The 19,295-nt window shown below is 42.0% G+C and overlaps 1 protein-coding gene across 1 annotated transcript in view; it reads right to left on the bottom strand.

The window, feature by feature from the left end:
• Positions 1 to 19,295, bottom strand: part of HTR4 (5-hydroxytryptamine receptor 4) — a 131,972-nt gene that overhangs the window by 40,338 nt on the left and 72,339 nt on the right. The window contains exon 6 of the mRNA XM_062189922.1: positions 15,503 to 16,071. Coding sequence (XP_062045906.1) covers positions 15,503 to 16,071 — 569 coding nt within the window. The remainder of the gene's footprint in view (positions 1 to 15,502; positions 16,072 to 19,295) is intronic.

Raw genomic sequence — 19,295 nt, 5'->3', positions numbered from 1 at the left:
GATTGAAGGGACCAGGGTCAAGAAAGTTCTAAGAGATCATATTGGAACTGTTCTTGGAGTATGGAGTATGGAGTAGGCTTATGTCAGGCAAGAAAATAAAACAGAAATAAAACAAATCATCCAGAGGCCAGAGAACTCACTTTTTATTTGGGGAATGCTGAACAATCTTAAAAGTTTATTGTATGAAGATCTAGATGAGGGGAGCAAGGCTTCATGGGAGAGAACTGAAGAAATTGAACTAGAAATGAGACTGGGTTATGTCAAGAAGGGCTTTTTATTCCCTTCACTGTCTACCCACTACAAGTCACATGTTAATGCTCAGGATTATTGTGTTATAACCTAACCCAGCTGGCATTTGCTCTCTAAATCCCGCAAGTCTGAATGGCCTTTCTGTCCTCCCCTGAAGCAGCTTCTCTCTCTATGGTTATATTATACATAGTCCCAAAAGAAAATGAAAGGCAGAAAAATGAATTATAATTTGCGATTCTATCAAAGTGCACCCTAAAATTGCGAAAGTAGCCATGAGATTAGTTATAGAGCCGACCCTTTGGAAAGTCATGGAGAAAATGGACTATAGAAGCTGCACAGTATGGTCTGATTAATGTGAGCTGGCAGGGGGCGGTGGGAGCAGGGAACTATGGACCACCAGGAAGAACTGGGAAGGTCTGTGCTTCCAAATGGAAGGGAGTTGACCTGTCTATTTCTCTACTGTGTTCTCACTGCCTAGAACAATCCCTGGGTCCCTGTTAGGAGTCCGATAAGAAGGAAATGGATGTGTGAATGAAATCATGACTAAGTGAGAAGTTGGTCTAGGAGTTCTGAGACCACGATTGTGGTCTTTTATCTCTGATACAGTACTACGATGTGCAAACTAACTTCTCTGAGCCTCAGTTTCCTTACCTGTAAAAAATTGGATTCAGCCATGTATTTCAGATTAGTTTTTAACAAGATTTTGACAGCTAACCTCTTGGCGTGGCCATAGGAGATATCAGAGGGATGGGGCTGTGGCTATGATTCTGTGCATAGACATCTTGACACCAAATACCTGGTTGAACAAAGCAGTTGTATTGTCCACATTTTCAAGGAAGATTCCATTTGAACAAAAGATGTCTACACCTGAGAAACAAAAATGCTTGAAAAACTATTGGATTAGTCGAGTTGGATTGTTGCTATCATTTCTTTATGATATTAAATTCTAAGTAAAAGTTGATAAAACTTTGTAACAACTAGGGTTGTTCCAACAGAAGAATACCTTGCCTTTGATAATGGTGACCTACCCCCCACTGAGAGGATAGACAGAGCTGCCTGCCAGACAAAATTTGTAAGAGATCACAGTATTGGTTGGATATTTGACCAGATCACTTCTGAAGTCCTTCCCATGTCTAAGAATCAAACAGTTCTGCATTCTTAAAAGAGTTTTGAGTCAACTAGCAAGACACATACATCATGGTTGACATCAGGGGCTTTGATCTTAGGTGGACATGTATTCAGTTTCTCTATGAGTAAAATGAGGATAATAATACATGCTCCATATAGTAGATACAGGATTCATTGAATGAAATATATGCAAGGAACTTAGTTCAATGCCTGGCATATAACCAGTACTCAGTAATTGGTAACTGCTAAAGTGTTGAGGATGAAGATGAAGATGATAACGTCTGGACCAGGAGACTAAATTATCCCTAAAACAACTAGTTATTATATATGACCTTCGTGACATATACATTTATATGTGTACATATAAATACACACAATTTCTCTCTCTCTCTCTCTCCCTCTTCCTCTCCCTCTCCTTTTCAGAAACTCAAAGTGGGCAACTCAAATGTACAAACAGAAGAGAAAAGGAAATTACGCCAGCCAGAAAAATAAAAAAGTCTGCTCATAAAAGGAACATGAGCAGACACCAAATATATTTGTTTGTCAGGTTTATCAAAATATGGATCCACTCATTTCTTAGAGAATACAAAACTCTCCAAGAGCAGTTCTAACTGTGAAATATTTCTAAGAATCTTGTTTAAAAATAGCCTGAAAAAGGCATGAAAATGAAAAAAAGCAATTCAGAAATCATTTTGTGAGAAGTAGGCTCTTGGCTCTTGGGCTGGATGTAACCCAGAGCACCCTGGGCTGTTTGTTTTAGCAAAAGCCAGCCGGAGGGGATCCCTGCCGGGGGTGTCGGTGACCTCACAGCACTGGCAGCAGGACAGCAGCTGGAACTCCGCACCATCCCTTTCCCCACAGCTCACCTTTCCTTGCAATTGAAATACTTTGCCTCCTCCTTCCAAACCCACTGCTTGGAAACTGTCCTGCTCCTCCTCAGAAGGGCCTTCTAGGGATTTTGTCACTAAACTCTTCTCTCCTCAGACCCTGCGCTGACCATGGACCATGTTCAGACATAGGAGTCTTGTCCACGTAACTCATGTTCCTGACTTTGTGCCCAATAAGATGATGACTCTGATAACAAAAATACAATTGATCAAATACTGTGTATCAGCCTCTATAATGTATATCTCTCCCATAAGCCTTGCCATGGTCTTTTTTTTTTTTTTAATTTATGTGATAGAGTAACACAAAGAGAGGAGAGGCAGAGAGAGAGAGGTCTTCCATCTAATGGTTCACTCCCCAGATGGCCGCAACTGCCGGAGCTGCGCAGATCCAAAGCCAGGAGCCAGGTGCTTCTTCCAGGTCTCTCACATGGGTACAGGGGTCCAAGGACTTGGGCCATCTTCTACTGCTTTCCCAGGCCATAGCAGAGAGCTGGTTCGGAAGTGGAGCAGCCAGGACTCGAACCACCACCCATATGGGATGCCAGCATTTTAGGCTAGGGTGTTAACCCGCTGCACCACAGCGCCGGCCCCTTGCCATGGTCTTATGAGGCAATAGTCACCTTTACTCATACCTTGCACAGGAAGAGACCAAGGCACAAAGAGATCAGTCATGTAACTTGCGTGGGATCACACAGCTTCAAAGTGACAGATCCAGATGTGGAGGCAGAGCCCATCAATTACCAACTCTTGGCCTTTTAGCCATACCGCTATACTACTTAGTAAGTGACCACTTCCTTCCAGGTTGGGATTCTGCCTTGTTTGCTCCACAGAAATAAGTTCTGTCCTCAGCTGTCTGTGAAAAAGGAAGAATCATAAAAACAGGCTGATGGAGCCAGTGTTGTGTGGCACAGCAGGTGAAGTTGCTGCCTATGATGCTGGCATCCCCTATGAACGCAGTTCGAGTCCCAGCTGTTCCACTTTTATTCCGGTTACCTGCTAATGTGTCTTGGAAAGTAGGGAAGATGGCTGAAGGGCTTGGGCCCTGGCTACTCATAAGGGAGCCACAGATGGAGTTCCTAGCCCCTGCTTTTGGCCTGGCACTATGTTGGCCCTTGTAGCCGTTTGAGAGTGAAACAGCAAATGGAAGATCTCTATCTTGCTGTCGCTATCTCCCCCTTCCTCTCTCATTCCTTCCCTCTCCCTCCCTCTATTTCACTCCCTCTCTTCCTCTAACTCTGCCTTTCAAATAAATTAATAAATACTAAAAAAAAAAAAAAAAAAAAAAAAAAAAAAAACTAGATTGACAGGAGGTCTCCTTCATCCCAGACTAGAGCTCCTTCTCTTGCCAGCTTTTTAGGCAGGAATTCCTGTCACTTGAAAGCATCAGGCAACAGGAACTTACCTAATCTGTGAATATAACCAGTATTTCCCTCAAGTACAATCTCAGCTCTGTATCTCTAGAGCTTGAGGATTAGTATCTTCCTTAGAAATGCCTACATTTTGGATTAATCACAGATTGCCAGAAACAGCATGGAAGGAAAACAGAACGGCCCCCGTAATTGATCCGTTCGCCTCTGACACATCTCTTCTCATTGGTCATTTTTCCGTAAGTTCTCTGGCTTCAGCCAAAGTGTTACCTTGGCTGCTGCGGGGCTTGCTCTCTCCTGTGTTTAACCGCACTGTGGGAAGATGCCTGTGATGCTGTAACTCATCACAAAGGGGAGAAATGCTGATAAATGATAAATGATCATTGCAGACACTGTCTATCAAGATTTTTCAGTGGCCGTCCAGTTTTCCACTTTTCTTTACTAGAAACTCCCCAGTAAGGCAATCTATTCTGTTTTGTGCTGACAAACACAATCTTAGAACCTTGAATCTTTGTATGCAGAAGAATTGAATTTGTCTTTCCTATTACAGCCCTTTATATGTATAAAAATAAGGCTTATGATCTAAATCTTCACACTAAGCTCAGCAGTCCACGTTCCTTCCACTACTTGTGTATCATGAATTCGGCAGAGAAAATCATGGTATTGACTCTGTTCTGAATACGTTGCAGATTGTCAATTCCTAGTAAATGGGCCAGGGAGCTGCATCACTACACCATGGACTAAATAGGCATTTACATGGGGGTATGGTTTTCCAGTGGGTCTCTTAGTGAGCTTTGGAGGCGATTCCTTCCTGAACAGCTGCTCTGACTAAATTGAGAGGGCTATGTCCTTGCCAAGTACACGCTGTAAGAGAACATGCTCATAGATCCTGCCTTGTGGGACAGGGCTTATCTGCAAGGTTACTGCCAGCACTCCAACTGCAGAAGTTTAAGGCCCTTCCTCACAGAAACCCCACCAATGACTTTGTATGGGGCTTCCCCCCTGCCCCCTTGACCAGTCTTGAGAGTGGGTATGATTTAAAAGGAATCAACTGGTGCAGAAACTGCACCTCCTGGCTCTGCTTGAAAGATCTCTTCCGTTGCTGGCTGGAAATGGTAAGGAAGTTTTCTGTTGTAAAGTCCAGAGAACTAGTTAAAAGCAGGGTTTCTCAATCTCAACGTGTCTTGAAATTTGGAGCCAGACCCTTGCTTACCGAAGGGACTGTCTTGTGCATTATTAAGTTTCACAGCATCCCGTGTCTCCATCCACTGGATACAGGCCAGTAGCACTTCCCAGCTGTGAGAACCAAAAAGGCCTCCAGACAGAGTTAAATGTCTCCTGGTAAACAAAATCATCCTCAGTTGAGGACAACTAGTTAGAACCCAGACGATCTCAGTAGTCTAAGATGAGGAACTGGACCTCCATTTAAACCATCAGTTAAGTCGTTGCCTTCATTTCATTGGTGCTGAGAGAGTAGCTGATTGGTGACCAGTGAGGAATTAGGAGACAGATCTCCTGTGCTCTGCACTGTTCCAGTGGTCCTCAACCCTTCTGTTCATTAAAGTGCCAAAAATGGATGTGTTTCTGGTCCTCCGATGTGACTAATTATAGGGGAGCCCAGGCTCAGGTATTGTTTAAGAGCCACCAGGAGGCTCTCGTAGGCAGCCAGGGGTGAAGGAGGGCCAGCACACACCATGCTGCCTTTATTCTTGACCGCAGATAAACGACCCTGAGCATTCCCGGAGCCAAAGTTGTTTGGGGGCTTACCCTGCAGGGTGACCTCTGCAATGCCTCTTCCTTGTGGGAGGAGTTCAGAGGGCACACAGAACTCTGACAGTCTGAGAGCATGTGCCCCTGCAGAGGAAAGAGGGGGAAGCGTGTCCACACACACAATGTACTCGTCTGACATGAGGAGGATATTTTATGTTGGGTCAAACCAGTGCCTACGGGTGACTTACAAGCCAGAAGGCATATTCAAAATAACAGCCCCAACTGCTCAGCTCAGGGCATGATGTACCCAGGGAACAAGACGTGTCTCTTGTTACTTAATTATTTATAAACAGTGTGATTTGATTTAATTCTGGCTTTTCTTCTAGCATAGAAAGCTTTGTATTTTGTTTCAGGAGCAATGTTTAGAACACAAAGATTTCTGGATTGGCTCATTTCCTAAGAGCTGCTTAGGAAGAAGTGAGAAAATAACTGCAGAACTAGAAGAGGGTGTTTTACCACGATGTGAATGAGGTTAGGGGTGAGTTAAAATAACAGTCTTAGTAGTTTCCAGTTATTGAGTACACTTTATTTAATGGGAGGTGAGCTTAGCTTTGTAATATGGTATCATATATAACCTTAAGAAAAGTCCCGTAGGAGGTGTACAATTTGGGACATGCTCAATCGGACTTGCCCCAAATGGTGGAGTTAGAAATGTGCCAGGGGATTCCAATACAAACCTATCAAGGTGGCACGTACCAATGCCATCTCACTAGTCCAAGTGATCAATCTCAGTTCACAGTTGATCACACTGATAGGTCTAAGAGTAAAAGGGATCACACAAACAAGACTAGTGTCTGCTAATACTAACTGATGGAATCAAAAAGGGAGAGAACGATCCAACATGGGAAGCAGGATACACAGCAGACTCATAGAATGGCAGATGTCCTAAATAGCACTCTGGCCTCAGAATCAGCCCTTAAGGCATTCGGATCTGGCTGAAGAGCCCATGAGAGTATTGTAGGCATGGAAAGCCAAGACACTCTGGTGGGGGGGGGGGACCTAAATGAAAGATCTCTGCCAGTGAGATCCCAGTAGAAAGAACGGGGCCATCAAAGAAGGAGGTACCTTTCTCTGAAGGGAGGAGAGAACTTCCACTTTGACTATGACCCTGTCAGAATCAGATCGAAGTCAGCGAACAGCGAACCCTAAAGGCTTCCATAGCCTTAGCAACTCATGACTATAGCCTAGGGAGATTACTGACACCATAAACAAGAGTGTCAAATTGTTAAGTCAACATCAGAAGTCACTGTGTACTTACGTCTCATGTGGGATCTGTCCTTAATGTGTTGTCCAATGTGAAGTAATGCTGTAACTAGTACTGAAACAGTATTTTACACTTTATGTTTCTGTGTGGGTGCAAACTGATGCAATCTTTACTTAGTATATACTGAATCGATCTTCTGTATATAAAGAGAATTGAAAATGAATCTTGATGCGAATGGAATGGGAGAGGGAGCGGGAGATGGGAGGGGCACGAGTGGGAGGGAAATTATGGGGGGGGGCATTGTAATCCAAAAGCTGTACTTTGGAAATTTATATTTACTAAATAAAAAAAATTTTTTTTTGACAGGCAGAGTGGACAGTGAGAGAGAGAGACAGAAAGGTCTTCCTTTTTGCCGTTGGTTCACCCTCCAACGGCCGCCGCGGCTGGCGTGCGGTGGCCGGCGCACCGCGCTGATCCGATGGCAGAGCCAGGTGCTTCTCCTGGTCTCCCATGGGGTGCAGGGCCCAAGGACTTGGGCCATCCTCCACTGCACTCCCTGGCCACAGCAGAGAGCTGTCCTGGAAGAGGGGCAACCAGGACAGAATCCGGCGCCCCGACCGGGACTAGAACCCGGTGTGCCGGCGCCGCAAGGCAGAGGATTAGCCTATTGAGCCGCGGCGCTGGCCAATAAAAAAATTTTTTTAAAGTCCCGTGAGATGGGCTGTAGTATTATCCCCATTTTACATCAGAAAACAGATCCAGAGATGTTTGGTTACATGCCCCAGGTCATATTGATAGTAGATGGCAGGTTTCAGACAGGACTGAAACCTAGATCCACTGTATACCAGAGCTGGCAGCAATTGCACTATCTTGGGTGGGATGTGCTCTCCACTAAAGCAGATGCAGGAAATTTTCCTCAACGATCGATCTCAAAGGAGGGACTAAGGGTTTGGCCTTAGAACTTGAGTTCCAGAGTGAGCATCCTGGAAAGCAGCCCTGGGTACAAGATGAGCACATTGATGAAGGGCAGGCCCACTTTGCAAACAGTACTAACTTCTAGTTTGATGAGCAAGTAGAGCTCTTTGGAAACTGCAGTTCTCACGGTTTCCCTGGTGTGAACTCAAAAGAATCGGTATTTCTGAGAAGCGATTTCATGTTGGGAACGTGGCAGGACTGAGGGCAGGACCAGCATCGCCTTAAACAGGAACCCACAGCCGGTTTAGTCCTCTGCTGTCGCCAGCTGCAAAGTCTCGACTTTATCTTGGAACATATGAAAGTGAGTAGCATGTGTATGTATTAAAAAGTGAAATCTTAGCAGCTGAGTTAGTTTTGTGCTGTGTTCTGATAAAAACAATATGTGGGCATATATGAAATATAAAATATGATTTCAGAGATTCCACATACAATTTAAATGCTCTTTTATCTGCATTTAAAAATTATATTGCAAATAAATGGCAAATTTTATTATAATTATTAATATGAAGGTAAATAACAAATTTAAAAAGCACCATGGAAACTTGAGAGAGAAATAGCAATGAAAGGAAACACTTTGCATGTTAGTATCTTTTAAACCAATTTTTTTCCTATCCTTGGAAGCAGCAGCCCCATGTTTTCATTTTACACTGCGTCAGCAAATTATGTAGCAGACCCTGGAGGGGGTTAAGGGAGATATGCAAGGTTATACTCACCCATCTTGGATTCGCCCAGATTAAGTCTGCTTTGGCTCAAAACAATGAGGTAAATGTTGAATCCGATTGTAACTTCCAAAGTTCGAAGTAAAGGCCATAAAATGTCCTTTAAATGTCAAACGACTTTCCAGCATAAGTAGAAACCTCTAAGGATCCACAGTATATCAAACCTGAACTACTTATTGTATCTATGGGTAAAATCTTCCAATTTATGTGTGAAAATTTTTACTTAAAAGAGGAATCCTTGGGACCAGCATTGTGGCCTCGCAAGTGAAGCCACTGCCTGTAATGTGGGCATATGGGTGCTGGTTTGTGCCCCTGGTGCTCCACTTCTGATGTCCTTGCCAATGTGCCTGGAAGGTGGTTGTGGATGGCCCAGGTACTAGGGCCCCTGCACCCATGTGGGAGATCTGGATGAAGCTCCCGGCCTAGCCCTGGCTGTTAAGCCATTTGGGAAGTGAACCAGTGAATGGAAGATCTCTCCCTCTATTCTCTCTGTAACTCTTTCAGATAAAATAAGTCTTTTAAAAGAGGAATTCTAGAGTACTGACATTAAAAGTTGACATGTATTTTCTTAATGAGAAAAAAAGATTTTATAGACTTAATACATATTTTTAAGAAGTCCAGGTTAACAGTTGAGTATGATAAGATTAGCCACTAAATCATTCAACACACATACTAACTGAACAATGTCTACACCATGGGAATACTTTGCAGGAGCTGACGGAGGCATGCTACCTGCTCTCATGTACTGACACTTTGGAGAAACAAAGAAAATAACAACACAACTATGAATTTTGATAATCGTTGTTTATAAATAACAGGGGGCCAGCGTTGTGGCACAGCAGGCAAAGCTGCCGCCTGTTTCGCTGGCATGCTTCATGGATGCCGGTTTGAGTCCTAGCGGCTCTACTCCCAGTCCGGCTCCCTGCTAATGGGCCTGGGAAAGCAGCAGAACGTGGCACAAGTCCTTGGGCCACTGCATCCACTTGGGAGACCCAGAAGAAGTTCCCTGTCTGCTGGCTTCAGTATTTCCCAGCCCTGGCTGTTGTGGCCATTTGGAGAGTGAACCAGCAGATGGAAGACCTCCATCCCTCCATTTCCCTCTACCTTTCTCTCTTTGTAACTGTGCCTTCCAAATAAATTAAAAAAAAAAAACTTTTTTTTTTAAATAACAGGCAAAATTCTGATTTTTTAAAAATTTATTTCAGAGGCAAAGATGGAGAGTCAGAGAAAGGTCTTCCATCCGCTGGTTCACTCCCCAAATGGCCACAACGGTCTGAGCTGGGCCAATCCAAAGCCAGGAGCCAGGAGCTTCTTTCAGGTCTCCCACTTGGGTGTAGGGGCCCAAGCACTTGGGCCATCTTCTACTGCTTTCCCAGGCCATTAATAGAGAGCTGGGCTGGAAGAAGAGCAGCTGGGACACAAACCAGCACCCACAAGGGATGCTGACACTGCAGGCAGAGGCTTAGCCTGGCACACCACAGCATCGGCCTGCTCAGAAGAACTTAAGTTTTTTGAAAGCTTGATCCTCTTGGTTTCTTTCTCATTTTCACTTTTTCTCTGTCCTCGTATTTTTCTCTACTATGGATTCCAGACATAGATCTGAAAATACTAATCCTGTGCGTGGAAATGTCGGAAAAGTAGCGCGCCCACTACGAGTGGTTTATGTTTCCTTGAGCTGTAATTGATAACAGGAGTTGAAAAGTCTGAGAGAAAAGTACATTGCCCGTTCCCAGCAGAGAGAAGGCTCGTGTAGCCCTAAAGCCATTCTGTATTTCCATGTATTCTGCATTTCCATGGTTTGACCCAGCAGCCACTGCTTAATGAGTGCTTGGTATGTAGGTAGTATGACTGAGGAACTAAATTTTTAGTTTCGTTTCATTTTAGTTAAAGCTTAAATAGCCACATGTGGCCAGTGGTTACCCTACTGGTCAACACATCAGGTCAGTGGAAAACCTGTTTGTCAAGGGAGCTGGGAGTGAATGATGGAGGATGACAGAGCCAGGATAGATACACGCTATGTCCTTTGCAAAGCGTTCCTAGGAACCGGGTGCATGTTCTAGATTTGAGTAAAATCTGAAATTTACCCAGGAAGAAACCTGAGTCTGTGGGAGAGCCACAGAGCCCATTTCCAAAGCTAAACTTTGCACAGAATCTCTGCTTATGTTGCCTAGCTTAAAAATAGTCTGTTCTAATAATTCTCCCATGTAAACAGAGCTTTGCAGTTAGAAAAGCAATTTCACGTTCATGCTCTTGTTTCATTATCACAGTGAAGTAGTGAGATAGAGAGGAGGAAAGACCCTATTTACCCAAAAGGCCAAAACTGGAACCCCTAGCAGATTTCATATAGAGAATTTTGTTCCAAGGTTACATTGAGCACCCTAGTCCCTACTGTGCCCTGGAATGTCTGAGCCAATAATCAGACAGTTAAAGAGAAGAGAAGGTAGGCCACTGGAGAAGGGACAGGAGTGTTCTTCCATCCTTCCTTTAAGATCTATAGTGTTCCAGGCACTTTATTAGGTTCTGAGGATAAAGTAATGACCAAGACTGGCAAAATCCTTGGTATTTATCCAGTGGACAAAGAACCTCAGAATCAAGTCAGTGTGATTTGTTCCTACTCCCATCAACTTCTTTTGGTCACAATGTTACATGGTCATCCTCTGCCTCCCTAGTGGGGAGGGTCATGTGGTTTACAGTATGCCTGAATGGACACATACTTCCAAAAGGTATTTTCTATGACACCGTACCAGTTAACCTCAAATAAAATTACTACCCTTTAAGAATAATTGTAAGATGCTAAAAATTTTAATGTGCATTATGTGAAGCCTTGAAGCACAATAAATGCCAGTATATGTTGGGCTATTCTGATCCATAAATGTCTAGGACTATGATTCTTAGAGTGAAATCTGCAGAAGATTAATTTGGTAAAAATGTCAGTTTACCAGTCCTGCCCTGATTTAGTGAGAATGGTCCAGGAATCCATACTTTTACTGAGCTACCAGCTGATTCTAATACAAGTGGTTTCTTCTCTTTTAAATCTTAAAGTCTGCTTCCTCATACGTCCCTTTTCCCCCCAGAGCCACAGGAAAGGGTGTGGATATGGTAGCATAGTAAAGGATGATTCCATGTTACAGAGATCGAAAAGACCCAGGGAATATAGGATAGAGCAGGGAGAAGTAGAGTTCTGTTTTGGTCACATTAAATTTGAGATTGCCATGAGACACCTATGGCACTGGTCAAGGAAGCAGATTGGGTCCTGTGATCTGGAGCTTAGAGGAGGGCTGTGACCTGGTGATACTAATCAAGGAGAGTCACCAGCATGAACATGGTAATTAAAGTTAGTGATAGTGAAATCATATAAGGTGAGGGTGTAGTTTGAGAAATTTCAAAACTCATTCCCTAAAGAACCCCAATATTTAGAAGCTGCACAGAGAAGAAAGAGTGTGTAAAAGAGACCAGCAAAGATTTGCTAGGGAGTTAATAGCAAAGCTAGGAAAGAATGGTGTTGAGAAAAAATAATGTGGGACATACTCACATTTTGAGAAGTACTCAGGGGCAACTGTAAGAGGTCCAGTAAAACTATTGCTTTCAAAGTTTGAAACATCTTTAGGATAAATGTTAATATTATTTGAGAATTGTGCAGAAAATGGGGAACTGTATTAGCAAATTATATAACAAAGGATTAGTATCTAGACTATAACAAAGGAACTCAGAAATGATTGAGAAAAACAGCAACAAAGTTGTCACAAGGAAGGCTGAACAGGTAGAGATGCAGTACAGATAAGGATAAACAGTACCAGTAACTAATTTAAGAATGTAACCTGACAAATCGTCTTGGGGATGCAAATTAAATGAGAATATTTTTAATTGGGGCCAGTGCTGTGGCGCAGTGGGTTAACGCCCTGGCCTGAAGCGCGGGCATCCCATATGAGCACTGGTTCAAGACCTGGCTGCTCCACTTCCAATCCAGCTCTCTGCTATGGCCTGGGAAAGCAGTAGAAGATGGCCTAAGTCCTTGGGCCCCTGCACACCCGCCTCGGAGACCCAGAAGAAGCTCCTGGCTTCTGGCTTTGGATCAGCCTAGCTCCAGCCGTTGGTGGCCAGTTGGGGAGTTAACCACCAGGTGGAAGACTCTTTCTCTCTCTCTCTGCCTCTCTTCTCTCTGTGTAACTCTGACATCCAAATAAATAAATAAATCCTTTAATTGACAATATTCAGTGATGGAGAGGAAAGAGGAAGGGATTCTCACATGCCACCTAAGAGAATGGGATTTGCAGCACTCATGTAGAAGGTCAACTTGATGGAAAACGTAACATTTTTTAATGGCCCTGCATTTCAATAGTGCATTTTCACTTCTGATAGCTGAGAGAAATATTGATGCATGTACAGTGAAATGGGTATGAGGGCACTAAAACCAGTGCAATTTGGTAGTAGTGAAACATCAGGAATGCCTGCATGCGCACTACTGAGAAATAGTTAAATAAATTTTAATGGGTATTTTTAGTACAAAGAATTATGAAATAGTTAAAAAATGAGTGGGATCTACATGTTATGCAGTGGAATGGTATCCAAAAGTGTGTTGTTAAAGGATAAAAAGCAAGATCACAAAAGTACATATAAGGTGGTCCCATTTATATAAAATAATGGGAGAAAAAGCCATGATTTTGTAGTTTGTTTTTTTTTTTTTTTTTTGACAGGCAGCGTTAGACAGTGAGAGAGAGACAGAAAGGTCTTCCTTCTGTTGGTTCACCCCCCAAACGGCCGCTACAGCCAGCGTGCTGTGCTGATCAGGAGCCAGGAGCCAGGTGCTTTCTCCTAGTCTCCCATGGGATGCAGGGCCCAAGCACTTAGGCCATCCTCCACTGCACTCCTGGGCCACAGCAGAGAGCTGGACCAGAAAAGGAGCAACCGGGACAGAACCCGGGGTGCCGGCACCGCAGGCAGAGGATTAGCCTAGTGAGCTGTGGTGCTGGCCAGATTTTGTAGGTTTTTATAAATGTTTGTAAATACATTGAGATGACCAGACTAATGTGAATTCTTTTCTCTGAAGATCAGGGTAGGGAAAACAGGACACAAGATTATTTTTCTTTTCATTGGTTTGGTCTTAGATTTCTTGAATTTATCTGAAACTTTGTTGATATTCCACTTCAGGGATTTTTAAGAAAAACATAAAATTGTCTTCCTTTAGGTTAAGTTAAAATAATTGATCTGGGCAATTACATTTATGATTCATTAGTTTTACTCACCAAGAGTTTAAGTTCCTATTATACATCAGGCAAAGATGTTGGGTATTTGGTATAACAACAGTGAATAAATAGGCAGAATCGCTGTCCTTGTAAGACTTAGCCTCTAGTGGATCTAGATTCTAAATAAACATCTCCTTTCTGTACAGGCTACTCTTATTTTTAGAAGATTGCCTACTCACACAGAAAAATAACTAAGAGCAACTTCCTGCAAGTTTCATGAACTCGTGAAGAAACATAAGGAAGAAACTATGCTGAGAACATCCATAGCCATCTCTAAACACCTCCTTACGATCTCACTGCAAATTGTCCACAGCAGTGGGAAGATAGTGCAGCACTAGTACAGCACTTTGCTTAGGCTGCCCTAGAAACTCCAAAGCTCTTCCTAGGGGAGTTTCTATAGGAAAAAGCTACCAACTTCTAAACAACTGACTTAGCAAACGTGGTGCGAGAACATACACTTGTTGTACACTGTTGACAGCCTGCACTTAGGCAACTGCTAGCTTATATAGCTAAAAACTATCTGGCACCCACACAGAAGTTCTTGTACACACACATTATGGTTGAATTCCTTCTATGATGCTAAGGCTTAAAAATTAAAAGAATGTCAGCCTCTAGGAGAATCTTTTGAGGCCTTTCACCAGCTAGAACTCAATACCATGCTAAGCTTTAGCTACAACTCTGTCCACATTGATAGCAGAAAATTGAATTCATGCTGTCTGAGCAGCCTCTGAGACCCACTGTTTATATTTCATTGCAATTCCTATTTTCTCTTTTCTCACACATGCATGTCTTCATCAGAAAAATTAAACGCTTGTCTCAAAGAAGTAATTACTCTTTAGAAATCTCTATCACAGGGAAAAGAAAAAAGTATCACTAACAGTTTATCATTACTACTGGATGAACATATTTATCACAGAGTTTTCACAGCTAACAATTCTAACCCAGAGTAGCCCGGAAATTTTCAGGGTTCGAATAGAGGCATCCTGACTAGACGCCGAATATTCGATTCCCAAGTCACTCCCACCTCCATCAACCTCAATAACCTTGAATAAATCACTTGAATTTTCTGTGCTTTTCATACTGTTTACTTCTTTATGCTCATCCATCTGCTTGGAATGACTTCTCTGATTTCTCCATGTTGCAAATTCCCTGATTGTCTTGAACTATATCAGCTTCATGCCTGTTAATATACCCATTCTGGACTGTCCATATTTCCATTGTATCATTTATCACAGGGTATTCTGTTACATATGTATCATTCTATTTATTTTAGTTTATCATGTTATTTTATGGTGATTTTAGGATATCAGGCAATATGCTATTACTACTAGTCTAACATTTATGACATTATTAGTTTTATGAGTACTATGTGTCAAGCCCTATAGACACATTATCTCTAATTACCACAAAAACCCTATGAGTATTATCATTATCAGGAAGTTTTACAGTTGATGAAATTTCTCTTCACAAGAGAGTGTGAAGATGGTTTTGTAGAGAAATTCAGAGTAAAGGTAAAATCTAGTTGATTCTAAAGCTCATAATTTTAACCACTCCCTTAAAATACTACTTTTAAAAAGTAGATAGCATTTACTAAGTGCTTACTAGATGTCAGACTTTATGCTATGCAATCTGCATACATTAGCTAATTTGATCCTCAACAAAACCCTGTGATGTAGATATCATGATTATGATCTTAAATGTTGAAAATGAAATTTAAAGTTCAGAATTGCTAAATGACTTGGTCCAGGCCACAGACTGAACTTGAATGTTGGTCAGACCCTGAGGCTAAGCCCTTTCCTCACTTTATTCCATGATAAATGGTAGAATCTTAGATAAAATCTTAGCAAATGCTTTACAGGTTCTTGGGAATAAAATAACACTGCTGGACACAGAAAGCCTGCATTTTACCCTTTACGAGTAATGCAAATCAAGCAAACCAATGAACTTGCTAAATACTCACCTTAGTACATGAGTGGATCCATTAATGGTTGTGGTTGAACAGGGGACTGTCTGGCCCAGAATAGAAGGTCTTCGGTAGCGCTCATCATCACAGCAAAGGATAATGAGGAAGGCACGTCTAAAAGATTTATTCAAGAAGGCGTAGAGAAAGGGGTTCAACCCAGAATTGATATAGCCAAGCCAGAGGAAGGCAGTCCACACCTTCCCAGGGACAGTGTAGTCTATGAAAGGATCCACAATATTGGTGACAAAGAATGGAGCCCAGCAGAGGCAGAAGCAACCCATGATGATGCACAGGGTCTTGGCCGCTTTGGTCTCTGTCCTCATGCGATGGGTGTTATGCTGGTCTGCCGGCTGGGGCCTGCCCTCTGAGGGGGCTCCTGCTCGTTGTAACATCTGGATCTGGTGGGCGTGCTCCTTAGCTGTGACATAGATGCGATAATAGGCCAGCACCATGAGGAGAAACGGGATGTAGAAGGCCACCACAGAGCAGGTGATAGCGTAGGGCTTGTTGACCATGAAGATACAGTACGTGGAGTTAGAGTTCTGGTTGAACTTCCTTTTTTCTATCTGAGAGTAGGAGAGAGACAGGAAATGAGTGAAGGAGAGAGAAATGGAAGGAAAAAGTGAACATGCAGCAGAATAAAGATGAAGAAAATGGAAGAAAACAAAGAATACAGAAATGGGGGATTGGAGGATACAAGGGGGGGGAGAAGGCAAAAGGAAGGAAAAATAAAAGAATAGAGAAAGGGAAAGAAAGAAGAAGGTTTATCAGCAAAGCTTTGTGTTTGCTTTGGTTTTTGTTGTTGTTTGGTATCTTTGAATAAGCATATGGAATCCCAACTGTAGAAAAGTAATTCAATCATATTCCAGGGCTCAGAGACCTTGTTGGAATAGAGGTGCTGAAGGTCCCAGGAAAGAACAACAATAAAATGAGGACAGAATCATTCTGCACTCATCCATCCAAACAATGTTCTGCTCCTCTTCTCCTTTTCCTGTCTGCATGTTCATAATACACCCGGGGCTCTACCAGGACGTCTGTGGTTCAATAACAGCAGAAGCTCCTGTGCTGCTTATTTTAAATGCAGATTTGCAGGTTCCTGACTCTCCCCCCGCCCCCCATCTACTGGATCTAAATCTCTGAGTAAGTGGCTCAGGCAGCCACATTTTTACCAAGCTTTCTGGGAATAAATTTAAACTGATCAACATTTGAGAACCACTACTTGATATCAATCTACACATGACTGACTGGGGAATACAGAGGCGTCTCTTCCTAGACTTCTCTGCATACTGAGCAACCTGCTTATGGCTTTGCTCACATAGATAGCACAGTATTCAAAGTGTTAACAGAGTAAAGGCCATGAGGGCTTGGAAGCAAAAGGTAAGTATTTTAGAACCAAAGGATAAAAGAATATAGATCGACTAGGGCAAGATCATGAGGGATCTCGGAACCTAAAGAGAGCTGGGACCTGGGAAACAGTCACTTGCTCAACTTGCTCTTCTCTCAGTCTCTCCTGAACCCACACCAGTTAGGTGTTCATCTCAATCACTCCATTGAAACTTCTCTGGTCCCAAGGCATTGATGGCGTTCATGCTGCCAAGTCCAGTTCTCATTTTAAATCATCTATCTGCTCTGTTAACACACCTGACCCATCTACCTTTCTTCCTTTTGGATAAACATTTTATTGAAGAAAAATACATAAATGTATGTACAGATGGATGAATCATTAAAGCATAAATATACCTGTTATCAGTACTCAAACTACAGAATATTGCCAGCAGCAAGAGCCTGCCAAATGACCCTCTTAGTCATTACTATGCCCAAAGCAGCCACTAAGCATTATAATTCAAGAATAATTTTGTTTCCCAAATTGACATCATAACAGTAACAAAACATGTACTATTTGTTTATTCTTTAATTACACAGTGTATCACTTATATTATTGCATGTACCAGTAATTTATTCATTTTCATTATAGTGAAATTATAGGAATACCATAATTATCATTAATTCTACCATTGGCAGGCATGTAAGTAATCTTAAAGTTTTTGTAACTTTAAATAAAACTTCTGAATATACATACATAAGTTTGTGTTGTGTACATATATTTTCACTTCAAATACATAAAAATTAAAATTCTGTGTCATAGGGTAAATATACATTCAATTCAGCAGATAAGGCCAAACAGTTCCTAAATGGACTACATCAACCTAACGTTCCCCCCAACAGGGTAGGAGAATTACAGTTACTCCACATCTTCATCAACATTCGGTCTCATCAGTGTGTGGATGTCTCTTGTGGGTTTGCTGTAAGATGACATCACTAGACCACCTAATTGGCTACTAACTATCCTTCCCATGAGTTTAGACCAGGATTTGTTTTGTGCCCTAACTTTTTTATCAACAAGTGTTCTGGTTACCTTTGTCCATGAAAGTACACTATACGAACGCACATTACTCCTTTTGTGACGTTTATAAGACTTAATTCCGGCCTCTGTTTTCTGATTAGCAGTCTGGTACCTTCACAGGGGCAGGAGCATTATCTCTAGCAATGGTGAAATGTCCCGCTCTTGTCAGTCTCAATCGTCTTGCCTCTGTCTCCTCAGTTTCTGTCCAAGTATATCTCAGATTCTCACTGTTTCCTGGTTTGTACACCTGCTTCATATTTACTTCACTTTAATTACTGGAATTTTGAATCAAATCAAATAAACTTGAATCAAATTTAAGTTCCTCGTGACATTTCAGATTCTTACTTTCATTTTACTGTGCATTTCCTGATGACTAATTATATTAACCACCATTTTGCCATTTGAATATCCTGTTTTGTATAGTTATTATTCAGGTGTGTACCCATTTTAAAAACTGGGTACTTCCTCTCATTTATTTTTAACAATTTTTGTATATTTTGGATACGTCTCTTGTCACATGTTTGGTTTCCAATATCTCCTATCAATTTGTGGCACGTCCTTTCATTTTCTTATTAGTATCTGTGGATAGAGGTTCTTAATTTGAAATATAATTTGGGTTAGTACCTTTTATTTTCCGTTTAATAAATCTTTGTTTATCCTTAGATATAAAAACATTCTCAAGTCTAATCTATTTTAAAATTAAATTTTGTTTAAGAATTACTTTTTATTTATTTGAGAAGCAGAGAGAGAGAGAGAGAGAATTCGCATCTGCTGGCCCATTCTGCAAAAACCTGCAGTGGCCCCAATTTGGAGGCCAAAGCTGGGATCCAAGAACTCATTCAGGTCTCCCATGTGGGTGTCAGAGACCCAGTAAGAAAAGCCATCATGCTCTCCTCCTACGGTGCATGGGAGCAGTAAACTAGAGTAGGAAGCAGCGGCACTGGAATGTGGGATGTGAGCATCCCAACCAGTCTCAGCCACTGGGTCAAACAAAGGCATTCAGCTACATTATCTCTTCGTTTGTCTTTAGTGTTAGTGTTTACATTTAATTCTTCTACTTACCTGGAATTAGTTTTCCTCTGTGAGGTGGTGTAGGAGACAAGATTAAAAATGTATTTTTAGACATCCAGCTGATCTGGCACCTTTATTAAAGACCGCCCTTTCCCAGCTTCACCGCAGTGTAACCTGGGTCAGAGAACTGTGTGTGCAGGGCTCTGTGAGCATCATACTGTTTGAATTCTTGTGGGTTTATCAATTTTTAACCTTTATTTCTGTAATTTTAGTAGGTTTAGATATCTGGTAACAAGTCTTTGAACTGCGGTTGATCTTGAAGACTGTCTTCACGACTCTGTCAGCATTTGCATGTAAAATTCAGTGTCATCATCA

This window comes from Lepus europaeus, chromosome 4 (assembly GCF_033115175.1).
Source record: "Lepus europaeus isolate LE1 chromosome 4, mLepTim1.pri, whole genome shotgun sequence".
Taxonomy (NCBI): Eukaryota; Metazoa; Chordata; class Mammalia; order Lagomorpha; family Leporidae; genus Lepus; species Lepus europaeus.
The sequence above is the reverse complement of the archived record's forward strand: the minus strand, read 5'-3'. Positions and strand labels throughout refer to the sequence as shown.